The sequence below is a fragment of the Prinia subflava genome, chromosome Z, assembly GCF_021018805.1.
Source record: "Prinia subflava isolate CZ2003 ecotype Zambia chromosome Z, Cam_Psub_1.2, whole genome shotgun sequence".
NCBI lineage: Eukaryota > Metazoa > Chordata > Aves > Passeriformes > Cisticolidae > Prinia > Prinia subflava.
The window spans coordinates 2,873,980-2,897,090 of record NC_086283.1 but is presented as its reverse complement, the minus strand read 5'-3'; the positions used below and the strand labels follow the sequence as shown (position 1 = coordinate 2,897,090).

The window sequence follows — 23,111 nt, the reverse complement described above, 5'->3', positions numbered from 1 at the left end:
AACGCCAGACCATGTGGACAAAAATCAGCAATCCCAATTCAATTTTTGAGAGCCAAGTTCTTTTCAAACTATATGATCTTCACCATTCACAGAGCCACGGAAACACAGCAAGTTCTGTTTCAAAACAGTGTCCATAATTCTGATTTTAGAAACACAGATTCAGTTAAATCTTTAATAATGCTACATTTTACTACTACTACTACTACTAGTCTATAGCAATTTGGAAATGCAGTGGGGCAGAAAAAAAGGATTGCTACAAAAGACTAATTTATTTTTGCAAATGGTAAAGTTAATGTTATTTCAAACGGGCTGCAGAGACATTCTGCTTAAGCAACTCCTGAAATAAAACATCCACACAAATGGAGTCTAAGCCGCAAAATGTAAATCTTAGGAGCAGGAGTCTGTGTGGAAAGTATCTGGGAAGCAATCACCTGCTGTCTGATCACAAGTTGCTGTCAAAATACCCTTTAAAAGTGAATTCTAAGGTCCATTGAATTTGCAAGCTGCTAGCAATTACATATATCAACTTTATGAAGTAATTCTTTGAAAAGAAAATACAATGTTCAGTCCCAAAAGGCAGCACTTTGGATGTACATTCCTCAAGATAATCTATTTGTGGAGTAAGTCTTTCAACATGAAAATGAAGATGAAAGGTAACCAAACGCAGGAAAATTTTTCTTACCAATGAGTGAGTTTAGGTAAACATACACTAAATGCTAAAATTACAGTATGCTAAGTAGTGAAATTGCAGTAAACACAAATGATTCAACTAACATGGACAACATTTACATACCTACAGGTATTTTTAAGAAATCACCTTTGTAGAAGCTGGTGAAGATTCAGCTCTGGTGAAGACCCTGGCAGTTCAGTAAAACCAAACCTTTAAACTTTAGGCTGTCTTTATATTCCTGGCTGTCAAGACAAGTTTAGTAGGGATGATGTCTACTATTCAACTTGGACATTTAGTGGTTAGACAGGGTAAAACTAGAGTTAGCTCAAAGCGTCTTAGGATTCAATGAGAATATATCTTCTCAGAAATTAGGGTGAAGCCACAACACTAATTTTCTACAATCCATTTTTAAGCAGAATAATGGAAAATACATAAAACCCTTATAAATATTCAAATGTGCATGCAGTATACTTTGCAAATATATTGCCAGGACATAATAAACTGTGTCTTGACGTGCTTAAAATGTCGTAAAAGTGTCTTCAGAATCAAGGAAAAATGCTTTCCACTAACAAAAAGGGCACACTTATTCCAGTGGTGACAAATCACACTAAAAGCTCAGAGATACAGATGGATGCAGGGTTCAGTACTGATCCAGCTCCTTTGCTAACAACTGATGCAATTCTAAGAAACAACCTTATTTGGATTTTAATTTTTTTTTCCTTCTGATAGTTAAGTTTTTAAAGTTTTACTTTAAACAGCTCAACAAAGTAGTCCTTCAGGAACATAAACTTTTGGCATTTCCTGAGGTAATCCGAGCAATTGTAGCTTGAAGGAAAAAAGGGGGTTAACTATTTTTTTTCCCCAGAGGATAAACGTATACACATGGATTCTTAAATAAACATGGTTTCTGTCAAATTAATTTAAGTCAATCAAATGGACTGTATGTTACTAATTTGACCAATTGCGTATTTTTCTACAGAAAAGGAAATAAATATACCCTTCGCGTTTTAGATACTTCAAAGGTATGTGGAGAACTGGAAAATTTCTACAGAAAAGTATCAAACTGAAAAATCTTACTCTCAGAGCAGTAACTAAAGATTTCAGAACATCCCTTAGCAAAGGGTGGAGCAAACAGTGCTCTACTCCAGGAGCTCTGAAGACCTGATGGAACAGAAATATTTCAGAACCAAAGCTCCTTCTCTGCTGACCTAGACACATTGCAGCACACTCCATGCCAGTTCAGTTATGGAAAGTAAAAAGAAAATTAATAAAAGCCTTTGTTTTCTTTTTTCATTCTTTTGCTGTGTCACAGGGAAAAAGAGGAATAGGCATGTACATCTTGCCAACTCAGGTCTCTTTTGCAGGACCAGGGACACCATAAGAACAATGGCAGAATCCAAGTAAAAAGTATGTGTTTTCCATATGGTTCCCTCCAACCTCAAAAACTGTAGTATGCAGAAATTTAATAACCTATTTTGATTTATAACTGTGTACATTCTGTTTCTTTCAGCATTTGTAGGATTGGACATTAGCATTGCATCTGGTGATATATAATCTATAGAGACATTTGAGATAGCTCTGCCATATGTTGGTGAACATGCCTCATTAGGCTCTTTTATGGCACCACATGACAGGAAAGAAGCCGTAGAAGAATGCAGCACCTGGGATTTCACTTTCTGTATGATTAGGTAAAACAGCAGACTGTGACGAAAATGGACAGTCAGGACCACCTGGGCCAAAAGCAGCTGCCAGCATACCTCAGAGCAGGCTGGCTGGACGCATTTCATCTGCTGCAGCAGGGTGCACGAGGTGCCCGAGTACTACACTGCAAAGGCAGAAACACAGAGGAAATTGCAAGGAGCAAGGACTGTCAAAGTCACAGGTTCAGTGTGTGAAAACTCAACAGAGGCATGTCTCACGAAGTAACAGGCTGAAGATGAACCATGGTTTTCCTTTCTTCCTCATTCTGTTATTAAGACTGGGTCTTATTAATGTTATTACCACAACAATTATCTGCCTTTAATTCAAGGCTTCAGAGAACGTAAAAGACAGCTAGGTTGCTGAAAGAATATATTCTTCCATTATGAAAAAAAGTTTCTATAAAAACTGACAATGAAAAGGGAATAATGAGACAGCTCCTCTACAAGGAGTGTTTTACCAAAGCTCAAAAGAGGAGACTACAAAGACACAAGTGTAGGTCCACTTTAAGAAAAGTGCCATCTTTCTTACAGCTTGACTCACCACATAAATGAACAGTTTTATCTGCTGCCTTTAAAAACATTTAATTCCCATTTTTCAAATTAATATTTATATCACTGTAGTGCTTTGAAGATTTTACCTCTGATTGATTCCTTATTCTGCATGAGAGAGAGCTGGAATCAATTCTGCTTCACAGGTGAACAATCCTATAATTACACACCAGATGAAGCATTAACAACCAGCCTTGTTCACACCTTGGCAATCTCATTTTCCTGACTAGATCCACATGGGCATAACTGATTTCAGATCTCAACTGTTATAAATCAATATGACATACAGACTTGCCTGCTGCCTGGATATGATCTGGATACAGATTTCAGGCAGAACCTGCAATGCTGGATGCATGTTAGCAACTGCCACTGTAGGGTGTAGTCTGGGAAGAGCTCTGCTCCAGGGCAGTTCAGCGTGGCCATGTGGAACTGGAATTTACAGATATTTTGCTGCAGAATAATCTGTGCTTAAGGGCTAGCACAAATCATTACAATGGTTTGGAGGACTGAATGTATGGGGACAACTAATTCTACTGAAGGCAAAATCATGACTGCCAATTCTTCCATCTGCTTCATACTTCCTCACTCACTGTACATGGTAGGACATTAATTTCCAAGAAGTCCTGCTCTTCACTTTGTGCCTATTCACCCAGAAAGAGCAAATGCACTAGTGAAGGACAGGGCTCTGTGTATCACACACCCTCCTCTAGAAATGGCAACATTTCTCATGGGATTTTGCTGTTCTTATTGCTGTGGAGGTTCATCCTATTCCATAAGTGGGTTAACTGCTGTTTCTCAACTGTTAAAGGCAGGAGACAGGAATCCACATGTAATGATTCTTTTAAAATACATTTTTTATTATATTCATGATCCTGTGTTCAGTCTTAATCTTACAACAACATACAGCACCAAAGCAGGCTCACTCACCGAAAGAACTTTTTGTACAGGAAAAAAATCATACTAATTAACCCAATAGGATTTCCACACACATCTCCATCTGAGCATTTTGAAAATATGTTTTTGCACAGGGCTCTCCCATCAGCAAAACAAAAATCAGCCCTATATTTATACGTAGGTTTGGAGGGTTTTTATTTATTTGTAGGTAAACCAAATGTTTTCCAGTAGTCAACTGCTTCAAAAATAAAAATCAGGATGCACTAACTTCAGTAATAAAGTCTGGATTGCATAGGTATGCATACTTAAATGGCTTCTAATATTATATCATTGTACATTAAAAACAAGCAATTGTAGAACTTCAAGAGGAATAAAATCAACAGTTACCAGTGGTTTTACCTAAGCCCTTGAAACCAAACATCCTAACAAGCTTTAAATGATGGCACTATTTCTTTGGCAAATAACCTAGGATGGGCCAGCTGGCATCACCTGACACGGCTCAGACAACAAGCAGATGGCCAAAAGGTCCACATGGTTCCTCACCCCAGTTCACCTTCTAAGCTGGCCACTGGACCTGCTGTTCACTACTGTGCAGGTCAGAGCTGACCCACTGATCTGCCCAGAGCACCCACCCCAGCTCGGCAGCTTCCCAGAGCAGGGGTGCCTGCAGAGTTTTGCTTTTTGTGTGTCACAAAAATCTTCAAGATGAGCTCAGACAGAGTGATCCTCCAGAAGATGGATGCATGTAGAAGGTGTGAATTTTGCATTAACATTAAAATTAGCATTGTTTTAAGGAAGAATGGTAGTGTTTCTGATTGACATTTCTGTTTAAGTTTATCCAACCTATTGCCTATGCTGTTATCTTGGCACTGCATACAGGTTCCAGCTTTAGCATTTTATTTGTACTTAAAATGGACCTTTTTTAGTGAAGCTGCATGCCTGATAGTAACCATAACAACACTGCCAAATATACTGAATAGCTGATTTAATAACTGCCGGGTGAAGGAAGGAATTAATAAGGAATTACGTAGTTATTTATAGTCTACCTGCTGTAATACACGCAGCTTGAGCTCACATGAAAAGTCTTTGAAAAGCTTACTTTTGATGGCATAAATGCTGGTCTGCGTTTCAGCAAAGAAGAGGACTTCTTCAGCTTGAAAATACTCAATGTTTGAATGTTTTTGTAGTAAATAACTGATTGAACCCATATCAATCTTCCGGCTACAGTAGTACTTTACAGGTCTCATACCCCTGCAGTGGAGATGCTTTCAACACTGGCCCCTCCGTAGCAAAATCTTGTGCTCAATTCATAGTTTTCCTCTTAGAAAGAGAAATAGATATAAAAGGACTTAATGTCTACAGGCAATACTATATAAACATACTGTGTTTAATCACAAGAATTTGCTTAGCACATGAAAGTCTGTTCCAGAGCACTTTACCAGACCCTGACCATGTTGGAAGTCTGCACATAACAAACCAGTACCTGAATCTATAAAGTAATGTAAGCAGTTTTAACCTTGCAGCTCCCCTGACACATGATGCCGCTATTTCAAATACTATAGGTTACAGAGAGTTTTAGTGAGCTAAGAAGTATTCATCAACACTTAAAATATGATTTTTTAATTACAGCAGTTCCATTATTCACAAACAGAATACCCACCTGAGCATCACTCTCTAATGTTGAGCAAAAGAAGGCATGAATATAGTACTAGAATGGTTTTGTATCATCTAAGCTCAATTTCATCTTACACAAGTGCTTTTTAGACAAAGTCTTGCAATTTGGGATGCAAAATTTTATGTCCCTAGAGACTGTATTTTGCCATTGTAGAAGATCAGGTGCCTCCTAGGTTTCTCTATTTTGTACTATTACATATGTAAGTACTTATTGCCTAAAAAAAACCACAAACAAACAAGCAACACCATGAAAACTCCTATGAAATTCTACTTTTTCAGTAAAGCAGATAACTGAAGAGATATGATTTGCTGTTACAAGGAGATTTCCTTTGGTTCTGCACTGGTTTACCTCCTTTAATCTCACCTAATAGTTACTCAGAGCACGTTTACTGTCTGATTGTGTACAAAGTGAGCATTCTCACACAAACACGAGTCCATCCAGAAATCAAAGCCTACGCCAGTAAGCCTGACTGACGCACTGCTGTATTTTCAAAGACAAAGGCAGAGACCTCCCCCCTCACTCTGCACACCTTCTCAACAGGTCGCCTTTCCTTGCTTAGCTTATCAAAGTTTTCCAAAAATGTCTTTTTAATCAAGGACCTTTTCAGTCAAGGATATTTTCAATCAAGGTGCCTGCTTCTAGATCCAAAAATAGCTCAGTGCACAACCTGGTAACAAAAGTCCACTGCCATGGTAACCAGGGATGGTATTTCTTTAAAGCACTGGAAAAAAAAATATATTGGGACAGATACAGAATGAAGCCTGCTACAATCCAAAGAAGATATATTTGATGTTCTTACATTAAGAGCATTACAAAACATTCCAGATGTTGCCCTTCATTTACATGAACTGATTTCTGCTGCACACCCTTTCCTACTACATTCATTCTAACCTCATGTCACAGTTGTCTTCTCCTTGGTGTGACCTGCCACTTTCTTCTTTTCTTTAGGTTAACTGAGAACACAAAATACAGTAAATACATCCTGTACTCTGAGATCCATACAGTCTCTAGCAAAGAAAAGGGTTGCTTGTCTGAATTCCATTGTATATATATATCACATGATTCCCCTCCTCTAAAATGGGAGGTTTGGGCGTAACATTTTCCTTTTCACCATTTTTTTTATTAGCCCACATCATCTGTGCAATGCCATGGAACTTTGCTCTTTGCCTCTTCTGGTGGGTTCTTCTGAGATCTGACATTGGCTTAACTAGGAGAAAGCAGGGTGGGCTAGAGTATTTTTGTTAATACTTTGCATTCTTTTATACACAGTAATCTCATTTTATGCACCCCACGATTGCATGGTTGCGTTTTTGGCACATAGCTTGTAGGAATATTTCTCTTTGTAGATGGTTGATTCTGTTGGATTTTATACATAAAAGAAAAAAGAGATACATTAGGAGCTAGCAGTATGGATATTTTTTCATGCTGTTCTGCTACACAACTTTTTTCCAGGGACAAAATCTGCACCTTACACTTACTACAGCAAGTTTCATGTGCTTCTTGGACAATATACTATTCTCCTCATTCTTTATGGTAAATTTCTCATTAGATGAGATCTCAGTGAAGGTAAATGTCCACAAATAACTCAGCTGAGGCCACTAATTTTTCCTTTTTGATTTAACTCAAACTTCTTCAAAGGTGAAAACTTTGTGCTACACTAACGTCTCAGACATATTCCTCTGATTTGCAGCATTCCAAATACAATATCCTATGACAGATCAGAAAGACAGTAATTGAAGAAACTGCAGTTTAAAAAAAGAAGTGGCCTCAAAATGTTCCAAAGTAAAACACTCCTAATTTTAAATGTCATGTGAAGCTCTTCATATGTTTAGCAAATGTACTACATGCTGTAGGAAAATGCCAAAAGTAGTTTAAAAATAAACTTTTTTTTTATACAATACTATACAAAAACATCATCAATCATCATAAAATGGCCTTGTTTTCTTTAGAAAGGGTGCATCCCCATTTTACTTTGATGCCTAGTACAATCTGCTGTATATTAAACACTGTATAATACACAGAGCTAAGTAAAATTTTGGGGTTTTTTTCTTCATAAAAATATGTTGGTATTTCAACATTACTTTTCAACCTTAGTTGCAATAACAATAAAGCAAAACTTTTTCATGCAATTAAAATTTCCTAAGATGCATCAGTAAAAAAAAGTTCTATTTTTTAATAAAACAAAAATTGTCAACATTCTTAACTGGAATGAATCTATTGCAAGTTTGTCTGCCATCAAATTGCATTTACATATGGTTCCATAGTGCAGTAATGAAAGTAGTACAGCATTAAAATACACACTGCCACAAGAAATGTATACCAGTAAGGCACTGTTCTGTACAAGCTGTACAAAACTCCTCTTCTTGTATCCATTCCTAGACACTGTTAAAGTGGTAAGATGCTGGAATTAAAGTGGCTTTTGGTTAAGGTACTTATATTCTTAAGTCTGCATTATCTTTAGGTGTATTCATCCTTTTATTCTTTGCCAACAGACTAAGCTCCTAGACTGCTCTACATCTTTTACAGGAAATTCTAGTCACATGATGCCATTTGCCCTTCTGTTAAAAATAAATCAGAGTGTATCTGAAAGGGAGCAGGTTTTTAGCAAGTTAGAATTTCCTCAAAAGAATGTTCATTTTGCAGGAGTTACACTCCTGTGCTGAAACTTTTTTAGTGTTCAACTACTAACCAGCTCTTGCAACAAGGCTTTCTGTTCTACTCAAAATGTGGGTTTTTTGGTGCAAATAACTCATGGGAAGTATTATAACAAAAGGGTGATCTGAGTATCTTCAAGTCAATGGAGAGACCTCCAAATATCTCAGTGTAGTGCGTTTATGTGTCAAGGGTTTGGCTGTGTGGGGGCTACAGGAGTAGCTTCTGTGGTGCAGACCATGGTGAGGCAGCTGTCCCTCTGCAGCCTATGGAGCAGACATCCACCCCCAAACCTGTGGAGGACCCTATGCTGGAGCAGATGGATGCCCAAAAACAGCTGTGACCCCATGGGAAGCTCATACTGGTGCAGGTTTTCTGGCATGACTTGTGACCCCACAGGAAACCCACAGTGGATCATTCTGTTCCTGAAGGACTGGACCCTGTTGAAATGACCTATGGTGGAGCAGAAGAAAAGTGTGAGGAGGAAGGAGCAGCAGACACCCTGTGATGAGCTGCATAGTTTCCATTCCCCATCCTCCTGTGCTGCTGGGGCCAGAGGAGATAGAGAAAATTGGAGTGAAGTGCAGGGAAAGGGAGGGGTGGGGGGAGAACCGCTTTTATGGTGTAGTTTTTATTTCTCATTACCCTCCTCTGATTTGATTGGCAGTAAATTAAAGTCATTTCCTCAAATTGATTATCTTTTGCCTGTGACAGTAATTGCTGCGAGATTTCATCCTGCCCTTTTCTTGACCCACAAGCCTTTTGTCATCATTTTCTTCCCCTGTACAACTGAGAAAGGGAGTAATAGAGTGACTTGGGTGGGCACCTGGCATCCAACCCAGGTCTATCCACCATGTTCATAGAAAACACAAAAGGAAGGTCTCTATAAAATACACAAAAGGAAGGTCATAGCCTTTGTTCTAGGCATCTAATTTAGGTAGGAATCACAGAAACATGAGCCTAAATATCTTACAGAGTTGAAAGAAAAGGAAGCTAAATTAAATTCTTATACTGCTCTAACATACACTGAGAGAATGATACTTTCTCTACATCATTTTCATGCTAGGTTTAAATAACAAAATAAATTCAGTTGAAGACAAACCAGTGGCTGCTGCCTTTTGCTTAGCCTTCATGGAAGTTTTCTGTGCACACAGGGACTAGCTCGGGGATTTGTTTTAAGACTATAAAAAGACCTTTTACCTGAAGACTGACACAAAGTCACACTGGCCCAGAATAATTTTTGAGGACTATTATTAATTTTGTTAGTATGAAACAGCTTCCCTGAACCAGAGCTACGATAATGATAACCCATCTTTTTACCCATCTCTCGAAAACATCATCACTAAGATCAATGGAAAAATTAATTATATGCTGCTGAGTGAAGGTAAGTATTAATGCTTTTATCGTAATGAAAATTTATAAATTCTGTTGTTAATCCTAAAGTCTTAAAGTTAAGCACTGTATAGGTTTTCTGCCACACTTAGGATTGCATCCTGTGACTTACATTTTTAATTACCAGCCCACCCATAACTATAAATACACTGTCTTTCAGATAGCTTGTTAGCTAACAATGGGAAAACAAACAAATGTAGCTCAAACAGTTTCTTAGCCAGAAGAGCTCTTCCACGTGCCCTGTTCTAATCAATTCACAAGTACTGTTCATAGATCGTGCATGGATCAGATATCTACAAATGGCAACATAATGAAGCCAAGATGTTGTTTACACCAACACTAGAAACAAATGATAGCAAGAGTCACGAACCAGCAGAGGAGCTGGTTTACAGTTGCCTATCCATACATATTTCTAGTTACATAGCTCTTAAAGTGGTTTTTCTTGTGGAAAGTCTATCATCAATCAAATGGAAAACACTTCAACTTTTTCAAAAATGGAAACAGAATAAATGTTATTTATGAGTACAAGAGCATATCACAAACAATTAATGCAGTGTCTAAATGCTAAAATAGCAAACAAATATAACTAATACAATCTCATTTAGAATTAAAAAAAAAAATCAGTGGAATGTCTGTCTGGTCAATGAAAGGATGTTCTTCCCACTCCCACTGAATTTATCTGTTTACAACATCCACATGCCCCAACGCTTGAAATAAAAGATGGAGCCCCTTCAAAGAGCCTGGATGTGCCTCAGCCTTGTGATACCTGTGTATCAAAAGCAGTATTGTTATATTCTATATAGTCAGGAGTTGACCAGCTGGTAGGATATTTTGACTACAGCTCACAGAAAAACAAAGAGCTTTAACAAACAAGAGCCAGAAGCAAGCCATAGCAGTGAAGAAATTGTGTTTCAATTGTTATTTTACTGTTTTATCTATTTCTTTTCCAAAAATTCAAAAGTTATTTTTAGTGAGTATTCTAAGTGCAGCACTCAACAAATACCCCTGAAGAAAATTAGTGAGATAAATTTTCATACAAAAAAGAGCAAATGCCAAAAAAAGAGAAATTACATATATCATGGACAGCAGCATCATCTTGCATGTAGCTTAACATATCATAGTGTAATGTGACAAACTGTTTGCTATTTTAAATCTCATAATACTGAAAATATCTCTGTCTACATAAAATATGAAGGACTATAATGAACACAGAAGGTCAAAATAAATGCAGTAATGCACTGATTTTCATTTCTCCTTTCTAAATGCTCTATCAGCGAGAAATAATAATTATTTTAAAAAATAAGACTTATCAGAATTCTCCAACACCATCATTGTCCCTCTGTTTAGGTCCTCTAATAATGGGAAGAGCAGATTAAACAAAATATACCATACTGTAAATTGGAAAAACTGCAGAACATATCAGTAACAGACTGCACATCTATAAGATCAGAAAAACAGATACAAAATTAATATCATCTCATTTAGCTTTCTGGTTTGAGCATCCATCTCCTGGAGAATGCCTGTTCCTTCACATACTTGTCCACTGCCCTCTGTTCACAAAATGCAGCCCAGCTAAGTAGATGAAGTCCCTGACATAACCTTCAGAGAGGCACAGCTAAATTAGGCCATACATCAGACCATATGAAGACAGCTTTAGCACAGTGAACACTGGAAAATGTCTCTGTTGTAACAAGAAGTAAGGAGGAAGAGCTCAAAATCTCTGTGCCCTAACAGTGAGCCACTTGTTTCATCTCTCTGAATACTGAACAGGTTTTGGAGCTCAAAGACTACAGAATTTCTGTGTGATAAACTGGCAATTTTAATGTTTGGTGGTTTTTTGTTTAAAATGTTTATTTTTCTAATAGGTTAAATATATTTTGCCTCACCAGTGGTTGAGCATAGGCACTATTGTCAGTGGATGTGGAAGAATATAAATGGGAAAAGTGTGCTCAGAAAAAAAAAAGCTCACTGCATTAATATTAATAAGTTAAAATTAGACACAGTCTGACCTTGTGAATTACTCAGGAGATCTGATTAAATGCAATCAGATTCCAAGCACTATAATGCTGGGAATAGTGTCTGACCTAAGAGCTTTTCTCATCATGAAATGTCAGCAATAATGACCTCAAGCAACTTCACCCTGAATTTGGTCCGCCTTTGATAAAATACCATGATAGATCCACGAGGTAATAGTAACTTACAAGCTTATAGAGTCTTCATCATTAAGCATGACATTTTTCCTATACAAAGTGCCAAACTGGAAAGAGAGGCCAAAAGGTCACAATCCAAGGAAGAAGCCTTTCAAAAGGCTTTCTTTCAGCAGAAGGTTGCTGCAAAGCCAGTGCTGCTAATGTGATCCACAGGGGCTCTCTTCAACAAGCCTGATGGGACAGTTTTAAAATGACCAGTTAAATGCCTGTGGAGATCCATCTCCCTAATTATTGACTGACCTACATATTTTTGACATCAGTTATGCCCCTCAGAACCTGACTTGACAGGTAGTTAAAAGTCCACAGTTAAATAAATTCTGAAATAGCCAAGACAAGCAGCCTGACTTCCTAAGAAGATTAGTTTCTTCTGTTCATCACAATGTTATGGGAACTGTGTAAAAACAGACACCTTTTAAAAGAACAGAACCCTGCAAGATTTTGTATGCCGAAGAGCTAATATAGACACACATGTACCACAGCCTAAAAAGATCTTAAAACATATAAAATAACCTGTGCTGTGACCATCTGTTGATCAGGATACATTCACATGCAAGGGCTGGCCCTCAAGAAAAATGGCAATTTCAGTTTAGTCAACCAGTAACTGAAAAGCTCTATGGCCAGTTGTAGATGCAATGCTCCTGTTCTCTTCAGCTGACGTTGACAACTTTTTTAAGGTTAGAAAGCTGAAAACAGAGGCTACTTTGTAGCAATGGGAAGAGTACTTCCATCTGTGAGATTCAACCTGTCTTAGAAAATGACACAAATTTGGTTTTGCCATAATTGGTTTTCTGCTCTCATTATCACTCCTTCATTGAACTGCTCTCCAGAAGGATGAGGTGTCACATCAGAAAGTAAAAGGCACAAAAAGACACTTACAAAGCTACACATTGAGTGAAACAGGGAGGCAAAAATACCCTGTAAGACTGAGCGGAATGAGGACTTATCCTAGCACAGTACAGAGGAGGATTAGAACAGAAACAGGGAAGAAATGAGAGGAGCATCTTGAAGGGTGTTTTATTGCTCTTTGAGACTAAGCCCTAAGAATTTCAAAAATGCATATATTTTTGTAAAAAAAGGTAATGTTTTATTATTTCTTACAATGATCAATAGATTTAGGGCTGAAAGTAGTGGGTAAGTGGCATGCTTCTTGTCCTTCATTGTGCTGGCATGTACTATGTTTTCCATTCTTCTGCTTATTCCAGTCAATGTAAAAGTTAATGTTAAATCTAAATCCTCCATCTACCTCTAGAATTATTTTCCATCCGGATCTAAGTTTCACCTGTATGACATGACTCCAAATACAAAAAGCATCAAGAAAAATGTACATCTTGCATAATTATCACCTTCCTGAATCATAGACCCATACAGTACCTGTGGATGTATCGACTGTGAAAAAAGAAGAAAATTCTCCTGGGACCAGTTCGTATATGACAACACCAAAAATTCCTGAATCTTTGTCTGTGGCAACAACATTGATGATTTCTGTTCCTGGCTGTGTGTGACTGCTGATACTTGTCTCATAGATGTCTTGTTCAAAAACAGGTTGATTGTCATTAACATCTTCTATCTCAATGCGAACAAAAGCTTGGGCACTCAGACCACCCTGTTGGATAAATAAGAAAAAAAACCCAAAACAAGTTCAATTTTTAAAAGAGGATGGTACACAACTGGCTTCAGTCCATCATTAGGAAATGGAACATGCTGCAACAATAGCGATCAATTAAAATGTCCATTAAAAGCAACTTACAGTATCTGCAAAACACGCTCCAAAACACTGCACATAAGCAAGCTACATGCTCAGCACAACACCAAGGGCTGATCAAGTACATAAAGAAATTCAGCTTCTCTACAATGGCCAGGCCTGAATACAAAGTTGGTTTTCTTAATGCTAATGAACACCACCTGTCAAAAACCTTGCTAGCCTAACCTCATTTGCTTCTGCTGACATCACCAACACCCGAGTTTTTCCTTCACAGATCAAAGCTAGGGCTTTATGCCCAAAAAAGACATGCCCTTCAGGTGACTGTGGTGCTCCACTAAAGCAGGAATAACTTCTTTCTATGAGACTTTCAGATGTAAAACCATGACCATCATAAGGGTGAATATGAGGTTTTTTCAACCAGAGACGCAGACAAAAAGAGGTGCAAACAGGATAGCCAAAAGTTGCCCTGTCAGGCTGCTGTCTGTGAGACCTATCCTCAATTTACTGACAGCTGGTCTACAAAAGCCCACTAAAATACCATATGGGACCACATATAATCTTGCTCTGGAGTAAAACTGGAGAAGAAAGGAGCAACTGCAAGCTGGCTTATCAGACTGTGCTACAGAAAAATACTGATTTGCTATGACAAAGCACTGAATTTTGTAACAATCTGCAAAAAAGACAGTTCGGCGGGTGCTGAAGTGCAGACCCCACAGGCAACTGAGTGAAACTAGCAGCAATTTACTTCTCAGAAGATTCCCTGTATGAGTGTGGAGGATTCATGTTTCCAAGCTTATTTTACAGCCATAGGAAGTACAAGCATCTTTAAAAGAAAGCAGGTCCACTGTGGCAGAGATAACAGTGAATGCTCAGGCACTGGCATGTTCAGAGGCACGAGGCAGCACAGGCATGTAAAGTCTGCATGTGCTTTATGCAGTACATTAAAATAAAGATGGAGGAAGAATCCTGAGCTCTTCAAAGTCACACTGAGCATGCTGTGCTTGTAGCAGCCACTAAGGGAAACTGCTGACACAGATCAGATGTTCATGCATACACATGACAAACTATGCTGAGCTAGTATGAACTTCATTTTGCAGTCACAGTAGCTGTAATACAAAATAAACCAAGCCAACCCAAAACCAACTGTGTTGCATAATTCTGCAATCCAATTGTTCATGTCAATTATTTTCAAATCTGACCTTCATTAAACTGTCCAAGAATTAAGACTGGATATGATTCCTTTAGACTTGCCCTGCCATATAAAAATATCCCACAAAACTATTTTTGAGGGTTTGCTTAGTGCATCCACAGGTTCAGACTTATTTTTCGAAAAAAAAATACTGTCAGCATTTGCTTCTACATTTTCATAGTGATTTTTGCTTTGTCCTGTTTTTTCTTCTGTGTTGTAATGTTACCTCTGTTGCTGCAGTGATATTCCCATAAAGGCTCAAGTAAGTGGAAAATTAGGATGATCTTATGTGTTATGTGTCTGTGTTTTACCCACAAACAGGGATCAATCCCACATCCTCCTAGTGTTCTTCTGAAGAAAATAAAGCATGGCATGCATCCAAGGGTTCATGCTGCTGCACAGGGAGCCAGAATCTAGGACTCTTGCCTGGGGACCAGGACTATAAAGAACAGTCATCAGCCTACAAATTACTGGGACTGCCACGAAACCTCATGCCAGTACGGAGAAATGGAGATGCCAGTGAGCCAAATCCCAGCATCCCTACTTCAGGGCAAGCCCCTTCCCCAGTACCTTGATCTAGTCAGTACCTTGATCTCCATGATGAGGAAATCCCTGCACAGGAGCTAAAACGGAAGGCAGGGAAAGGAGGGGGAATGTGCTCTGCTCACTGTCAGGAGATACTCTGTGTGTCCACGGTTTTCAGGTACTTTAGAACAGAAATCAGAAGTATTTTTAAGGGAAGAGGATCAGGGAAGAAGTGAAGTCAAGAACAAAAAACATCTAAAAAAAGATGGTTGGAACAGCATGAAACCAAATTCTTCTTTGAATGAAGCATGAAACATTCTTGTTTGAATGAAGCATGAAACAAAGAGCTTGTGTTAAACTGTTTCTTTCAAGTTTCATTATTGCTAAACAGACATGAAAAAAACCCAAACCCCACTCTTCAGCCAATTTGTATTTGCGCTACAGAGTTATTTAAAGACTGAAAAATCTTTTTAAATTATTAACTCTACATATATAGGGAAACCTGTTCTCTAAGACCGACCACATTTTACGATGGAGACAGAACCTTCTTTTCCTGAAGAAGCAGTGTACACCTTCACATGCCATGTATGATATTTACTAAATAACTTATAATATTAACTGGTGATGGCCCAATTCTTGCTCTGACAACAGAAAAAAGTATCACTGCAATTGAGAAGGAACTAAAACTCCTTTTATTTCTAATGATGTGGATATACTTAATCTACTCAGAAGCAAGCATAGATCTTCCAAAACATAGATCTTCCAAAATACGAAGGCTGACTTTATATAAAGTCTATTGCTGACAGAAAATTACATTTGTCAAAACATGTTAACAAGCAATAGAAAGCCACAGCTATTCATTTTAAAATCCCTTATCTCAAATGTTCAAGTTCTTTAACTACTGTTGTACTCTCTGGTGCAATGAAAAGTCACAATTACAATGACTTCTCTCTCAGAGTCCTGAAGGTTGTGTCCCTCGTGGAAGAAAAAGGTGGAACATAAACTGCCATCAGGTCAAAGTAACAACAATTAATGTTTTCGCTACTTCAAAAGGATCAACTTTGTGTGAATAGCTAAAGCTATTAATAAACCTCTTCACCAAGACTTCAAAAGAAATTTCCCCTGCCTTTGGCAAGGGAAACTCAATCTTAACAAGTAGAAATGATGTTATTTTGAGCAGCTGAATTTCTTAATTTCAGTCCTGTAGAATGCTTAAAAAATCCATCAAGATTTTCACCACAGCCTCCGAAGTTTTTGTCACTGAACCATGCTGTCAAATTTTTGTTTCAAACTGACCTGTTAGATACAGAATCTCTGACAAAGGTTTTTTTTGGTAAACCTAAAGGATATGTTGCCTTGAAGTTGTAATGCTGTCAAAGTGGATAGAGATGTCTCCAATTATTTCAAAAGCCTGAAGTTCTTCAGAAGCTTTGTCTGTGCGTGTCAGGTGTTTATATCTGGCTTCAATTGCTAATGTAAAAGACAAAGAAAATTGGATAGGTAGGGTGGATTACCAAAAAGCAAGAGACAAAGTGACTATCTATGCAGAAAGGCAGTAAGAGAGCCACTAACACACCTGCTGATGGTGTACTGAACCTTTTGCAGTGATGATGAAGCAGCTAAAAAACTGAAGACCTACCATTTCATATAGAAGAGACAAGAATACTTCTTTTCATCTTTCTTAATCAGTGAGAGTGCTCCCACAAGCTCTCACAGGATGTTTATTTAAAACAAGTTAAACAGAAGCTGTTTTCCACCTGCCTCTCCACGAGCTCTTGTATGCAATTTAAGTTCACTCCTTACATTTTCTACACAATGCATAAAAGACACAACTGACAAGCTCTAAAGCTGAGTAATAGAGTATCCAGGAACAGGTGGAAGAAACTGATAGTTTTGCTGTAAGATAAAACTGCATACCACCTGGAAAATACTTTCTTTTCCTCCTCATTTCTAATTAACTGTGTTATTTTCTTTCCTTTTCATCTCTCTACCCTCCTTTGTCTCAAGTGACCCTTCGTTCTTCCTCTCTCTTTTCTGTGCACATTTCTTCCCTGATCCCAGCCTTTACTCTGAGCCCCATAACTAATATCTTTAATCAATCATAATCAGCAGCAGAAAGTCAGGAAATAAAATAAATATCCTGCTACAATTCTGCTTTAAAGGTAGAGAGTTGGTCAACACAAGTTCAGGTGCACTAAAAATTTTGAAAAGCTGATACTGAATTTAGGTGCTTTAGTATTTATGTGTCAGATGGACCAACTTCTACAAAGCAGAAAAATCACATACAAGTGAAATTCCAAAAAGGTCAGATATAACTACCTCTGCTCTAGACATTACAGGCACTGTCCTGGAACAACCCTCTCTTATATTAAAATCACAGAATGGTTTGAGTAGGAAGAGACCTTTCAAAGTTTGTCCAGTCCTTGCCCACAGCAATGAGAAGGGTCAATTTATTAGACATTAAAATCAGATGAGTATGGAAACAACCATATAAATATATTTACGTAATCTTCCTCCTCTAAACAAAGCTGTAAGGAAGGAAAAGCACACTGCTAAAGGCAATATTAATAAAAGAGTATTTCTGTAGCCTCTGAAATGAACACTGAATTGTGACAGTTAAAGAAAAAACCAGATTGTTTAATTATTACACAAGTATCTGAATTCAACAAAACAGAGCTATACCCTCAACAGCTACATTCTCAATATGAAAGAATTAATACAACTATCAGCTGCAGCTATTTAAGGTCATCTACTCATTAACATGCAAATTATAGTTCCTAACACTGTTCAGCCTACAGTAACAAAAACTACAGGCATTTTAATGAAAAATACAGCACTTCTAGCACAACTGCATTTTTAAAAAGTTATATTAGATACACTTAGGACATTATCTTAAATGCAAGTTTAATATTCAAAGTAAGAAATAAAAACTGCATGGACTGAAATAACTGAATTTCAGTGTTTTTCAGGACAAATTGTACTGCAAAATGTGACCTGAATAACATTTTGAAAAGTGTCCCTACGTTACTTTTAACATTTGAAGGCAACCAATAAGCTTTTCTTCAGCTTCTTCACAATTCACTATTAAGCTGAAGAAGGCAAAGACAAGTTTGGACTAGGCCTCACAATGCAAACCACCTCAGACTGCAAATCACCATGCACATCACAAAATGAATATTTTATAATGAAAATAATACAATAAATAATTTTCTTCCATTATTTTTCTGGAGCTTACTAGGAATATTTTTTTGTTATCTGGGATTAGGTAGGCAAAGTGTCCATTCCTGACATCTTAATGCATTGCCACCACAGCAAATGTCTCCTCACCCTCCTTGCCAGGATCTGCAATGGACTAGTTCAGGCACATACAACTACCCTGCCCTTGCTGTTCCATGAATACCCACTTCCAAGCACAAGATCTTGTAAACTGGGAAAACTTTCAGACATGCAGCTGCAGGGAGGCTGCAGCCCCCAGCCACAGCAGCAGCAATGATGTCAGCCAGCTAGAATGGACAAGGAATTTACCCAGGAAAGTCACTGTCACCCACAGTAGCTATGCAGTTCTAACCTATGATACTGCCTTCTTACTGCTGCAGTGATCTTGAAAGTAGGGAGCAGAAGTCACTTGGAGTCCAGTGGTTCTAATAGAAGAAGGGAAATTGGCAAGAACTAACACATCCTAGAAACATTTTTCCAAACCTTATTTAGGAGTCATTGGGTATTTCACAGCCAATTTTATCAATTTGGTAAAAATTCACAGTTCATGCATGTAATTCTCTGCTCTCTTTAAGGATAAGACATTTTATTCAAATTCATGCAGTTTTTACATAGTCACTACATTCTCATTTAAAAGTATACCAGACATCCAAACTGGCAAATGCATTCACCAATCTGGCAGTGTAGAAAGGTGAAACTTACCCCATCTGTAGCTTTTACTAAGAGATCATAAGTGGTTGGATCTCCTTCTCTGTCAATGTCTTGAGACACAAAGATCTCACCAGTGTGTGGGTCAATCTGGAAAGCTTTGGATTTTTCATAAAAATTAAATCCATCATAAAGAGAATACTCAATTTCTCCAAACTGGTCAGCATCTGCATCTGTTGCTTTGACCTGCAGGGAGACAACAAGAGATAAAAATTAAGCCAATGAAACTATTACTCATTAAAACAAAGTGTGATTTTTTTTTGAACCCGTTTGTGCTGTAAAAGCAAATGTATATACACAGAATAAATACAAACATGTTCTGCTACCTAAGCTGGCTGCCTGCAGTTCGTAAGATATCTCAGCTACTAACAGTGTAATTATAAATCTTCTTCCTTTCCCATGACTGAAAAGCCATGCTTATTAAGCCATGTCAGTAGACCATACCTTAAACTATTTTCCCTCTATTTTTATGTCCTGTTATTTTTACCAGTGGAGGTAGCTCTTATGAAAAATCTGAAAGCTCTTATGTCACATGTAGATTAGAAAAGTGCTGCAGGACATCCTTACCTAATGTATTCTATAAAAGACTCTCCAGATCTTAGTTTTCATTTGAAAGAGGGCTTGGTGGCACTCATGCTTTTTGATCCATAGATGCGTTGATTTAAAATGTGTTTGATAAACAGAAAAGTTTACGGTTTAAAAAAAAAGTTTAAAAGTTTCAATTTTTTTCCCCTAAGATCTTTCATAACAACTGTTTTGTGCTGAGTTTGGCTCTTCTCTGGCACATTCCATTGTGATAGTTTTCACTTAAATTTAGAAACATTTTGGTAGAAATTAATTTATAAAAATATATGCATTAAGAAAGCCAGTATTTTCAGTTCTCTAATTTGTCATTATTGGAGATACAGAAAGAATTTCTCCTTTGCAATTGGTTTCCTTTTCTACTTTTTTCTTGAAAATGAGAAATTCTGTGGGTTTTCAATTAGCCTGTGCGTACAAAGAGTTAGACTTGGTGGGAGCTCACAAAGACCCGAGCCTGTCATTGCCCGCACCTGACAAAGGCTGATAAAGTGAGACCCACAGCCATCAGTGTGCATGTGCCTGCCTGCACAGAACACCATCTGCAGAGTTTTAGGTAGAGTTTCAGAAGAAACATTTGAGACCAGGGAGTAGTCCTAGAACTAAGTTTGGATTAGTTCATCCTGTTTGGGTGATATAAATTAATTTAGCTGCATGGACGCAAGTTGTGCCAGGTCATTTGACCTTGGGACCCAGCACAGCCTTTGGCTGCTGCTCCTACCAGAACAACTGGGGCCATAAAGACCAGCTAGTGCCTGGATCACAAGCTCTCTTCTTTGCCCACACAGGAATTGTTTTGGCACTAAGATACTTAACTGGGACTGAATTAAAACCAAATGAACAAAACATGTCTTGGGAAGGCTGAAAGGCATGGAAGTGGAGAAAGGGAAACCACATTAAAAGTGCCAATTCAACTTATAAAGTTAAAACTTAATCTAGACAAGTTACATCAATCAGAATTTTAAAATGACAGCCCAAAAGATACATGTGTTATTTCAATTATTATTTTTTGCTTGTTGTGGTTTGTTTTTTGCTTGTTTTTCAGACTTTTCCACTTCTTGATGGAAACTCAAGATGGTTTTGTATTTCAGAAGTATCACTGATCGCGTCACATATACCCCGTAATATTTTTCCTCCCATAAGAAGGTTTTTCACGACACCAAAGGCCATTATACCAGAATTTTTGCAAAAAAATAAAAAAGCTCCTGTAGGGGAGCCCTGTGCTCACGGAGCCCTTCATGCCCTCTCCATGCCCTTGCAGTTTGCATCCCACAGCTGCAGCACAGTGTGCAACGTGTGGCCAGTCCTGACCTCAGTCCAACCACTCGTTCTGGGCAATTTAAAGGCAAAACTCACAATCACGCACAGCTAAGCAGAGATCCAGTCCTAAAAATGCTTTACAGCTGTATGTAAATCAAGTCTACAGCATGCATATTTCTCCAGCCTTGTACTTTGTTATTTCTGTCATAAAAACAAGAACAGAACATACATCTAGTATGCTCACAGTAAGCTACCACCCTAATGCTATGGAACAATAACTCACTTGGCCCTTATAAGAAGAATTTTTAAATTTATTTCTTTTGCCTGAAATTGAACAGGGGTGACAGTACTGAAAAGGCAGTTCTGTCTGACTGTGCCTACATGCAGTTACATGTGTAAATGCTAACATTTTTGTCTGTAATTGAACATGAGTGGTTAATTACAGGTGAAATTTGAGGGTATTGTTAGAAGTTTAGCTCGTTATGTTCGGTGACTTGTTTTCTTTGTTGTAAATTATGCAGTCTTCAGACTTTGAACAGTACATGTAAAGGCATAATGAGTGATTAATTTAAATAAAAATTCTTCAGTTCAAGGCAATACAATTTTAAAGATCTAATTGTGATCAACTTCAATTACTATAATCAATCTCAGGCAGCAGAACTAAGTGGCATCCATTTTTGCAGAAGAATACCATCTTTTTCCTCATTCAAGTACCTCACATCCACTCAATTTCTACCCACTTAATAGTGCTTTTTTTAATTACTCACCACAGAACCTTTGATCTGAAGAGGGAAGATCTGGAATTAAAAGGGAATGAAAACTTTCCTGTAGCAGGCAGATTTGACATTAAATGGCACTACATCTGAGGTCAGGGAAGCTATTAGCTATGATCATAGAATTATTTAGGCTGAAAAAAGACTCTTAAGATTATCAACTAAATGCAAGCTGATTTAGAAGGAAGAATTCAATAAAAACATGCTAATGAATTCAAGATTTTTGACACAGTTAAGAAACCAAATTATCAAAGATTTTAGGAATTAAAGCACACAGTAGTCACTATCCAAAGCACGTTGGTTGTGATAGCATACTGTGAGTACCAATCCTACAGAGAATTGCAGCAGTTAACTGTCCAAGAGCTGTGAGTTACAGCAGCCCAAACAGGAGGAAATGAAGGCAGCAGCAGGAATTTTTACAGTGGACTGATCAAGAGTGTTGTATGTTGGCAATATCACAAAGGTGATAGAGTTGAATGGATTTATATGCCTTGAAGAAGTGGGAGGCAAGAGAGTACCAAATATATAACACCTCTGACAAGCCTAAGACAAGATTGGAATCTTGGAGAAAAAGAAAGGGGAAGAAAAGGAAGGGTTATGCCCCCAAGGTCTTTCTCCTTTCACTAAATATGTTTTCAATATTGTAAGTTGAACATCCAAATTTTTAAGGAGTGTAAACTTGGGAATAAGTTCAGGACAAGGTATTTCCCCAAGAAACATTTTTTTAAAGTCAACAAGAATCATTGTCTGGATAGTTCCTGGCTGGACTTGTCCCGTCAGTCATGCTTCCTATAGCCTACATCCTTTGGTCAGCTGGTACAAAGTCCAGCTTAACAATCTATCAGGAAAAAAAAAGTTTTGTCTATCCTGTTGACACTACCAATAAATTGGTCAGACTTCAGATATCCTCTCAGGAGGAGAAAACAGGGGGACCTAGAGAAATGTTATGCAGAACAAATAAAAATAATCTGACCCACCTGTGTGACATTCAGACAGACTAGTGCAAAAGGATAATAAATGGTGTGAAGTGGTAAACACTAAAGGGTGAAAAAAGATAAATAAAAATTCAACAATGTTAGAAACACAGAAATAATCTTCTATTTGCATATGGAAAGAAGGAGTGATGTCAAAGAATCTGGGATTTTAGGATAATTACCCTAATTTCCTCACCCACATGTGTACTTCAACCCTGTAACACATATAACCAGGTTTAAATGGGAAAAAAAATTTTCTGGCAGTACACTTAAATAAGAGGGAACAAAAATAATTTTTAGTGCTATGCTGAGAGAGACTTCAGATCTTACAGAAAGCAAACATTTGGCAGAATTTCAGCTATTTCCATTCACTTCAGGGAGTGGTGAGAACGCATAGCAATGGGCAATATGTCCCCATATTTTACAAGCATTGAATAGTGTAA

At 37.8% G+C, this 23,111-nt stretch overlaps 1 protein-coding gene across 1 annotated transcript in view; it reads right to left on the bottom strand.

Moving 5' to 3' along the window:
* DCHS2 (dachsous cadherin-related 2) overlaps nucleotides 1-23,111 on the bottom strand; it is a 105,361-nt gene that overhangs the window by 41,650 nt on the left and 40,600 nt on the right. Inside the window, exons 2-3 of the mRNA XM_063422056.1 lie at nucleotides 19,077-19,268; nucleotides 13,114-13,345 (exon numbers count right to left, since the gene is read on the bottom strand). Coding sequence (XP_063278126.1) covers nucleotides 13,114-13,345; nucleotides 19,077-19,268 — 424 coding nt within the window. The remainder of the gene's footprint in view (nucleotides 1-13,113; nucleotides 13,346-19,076; nucleotides 19,269-23,111) is intronic.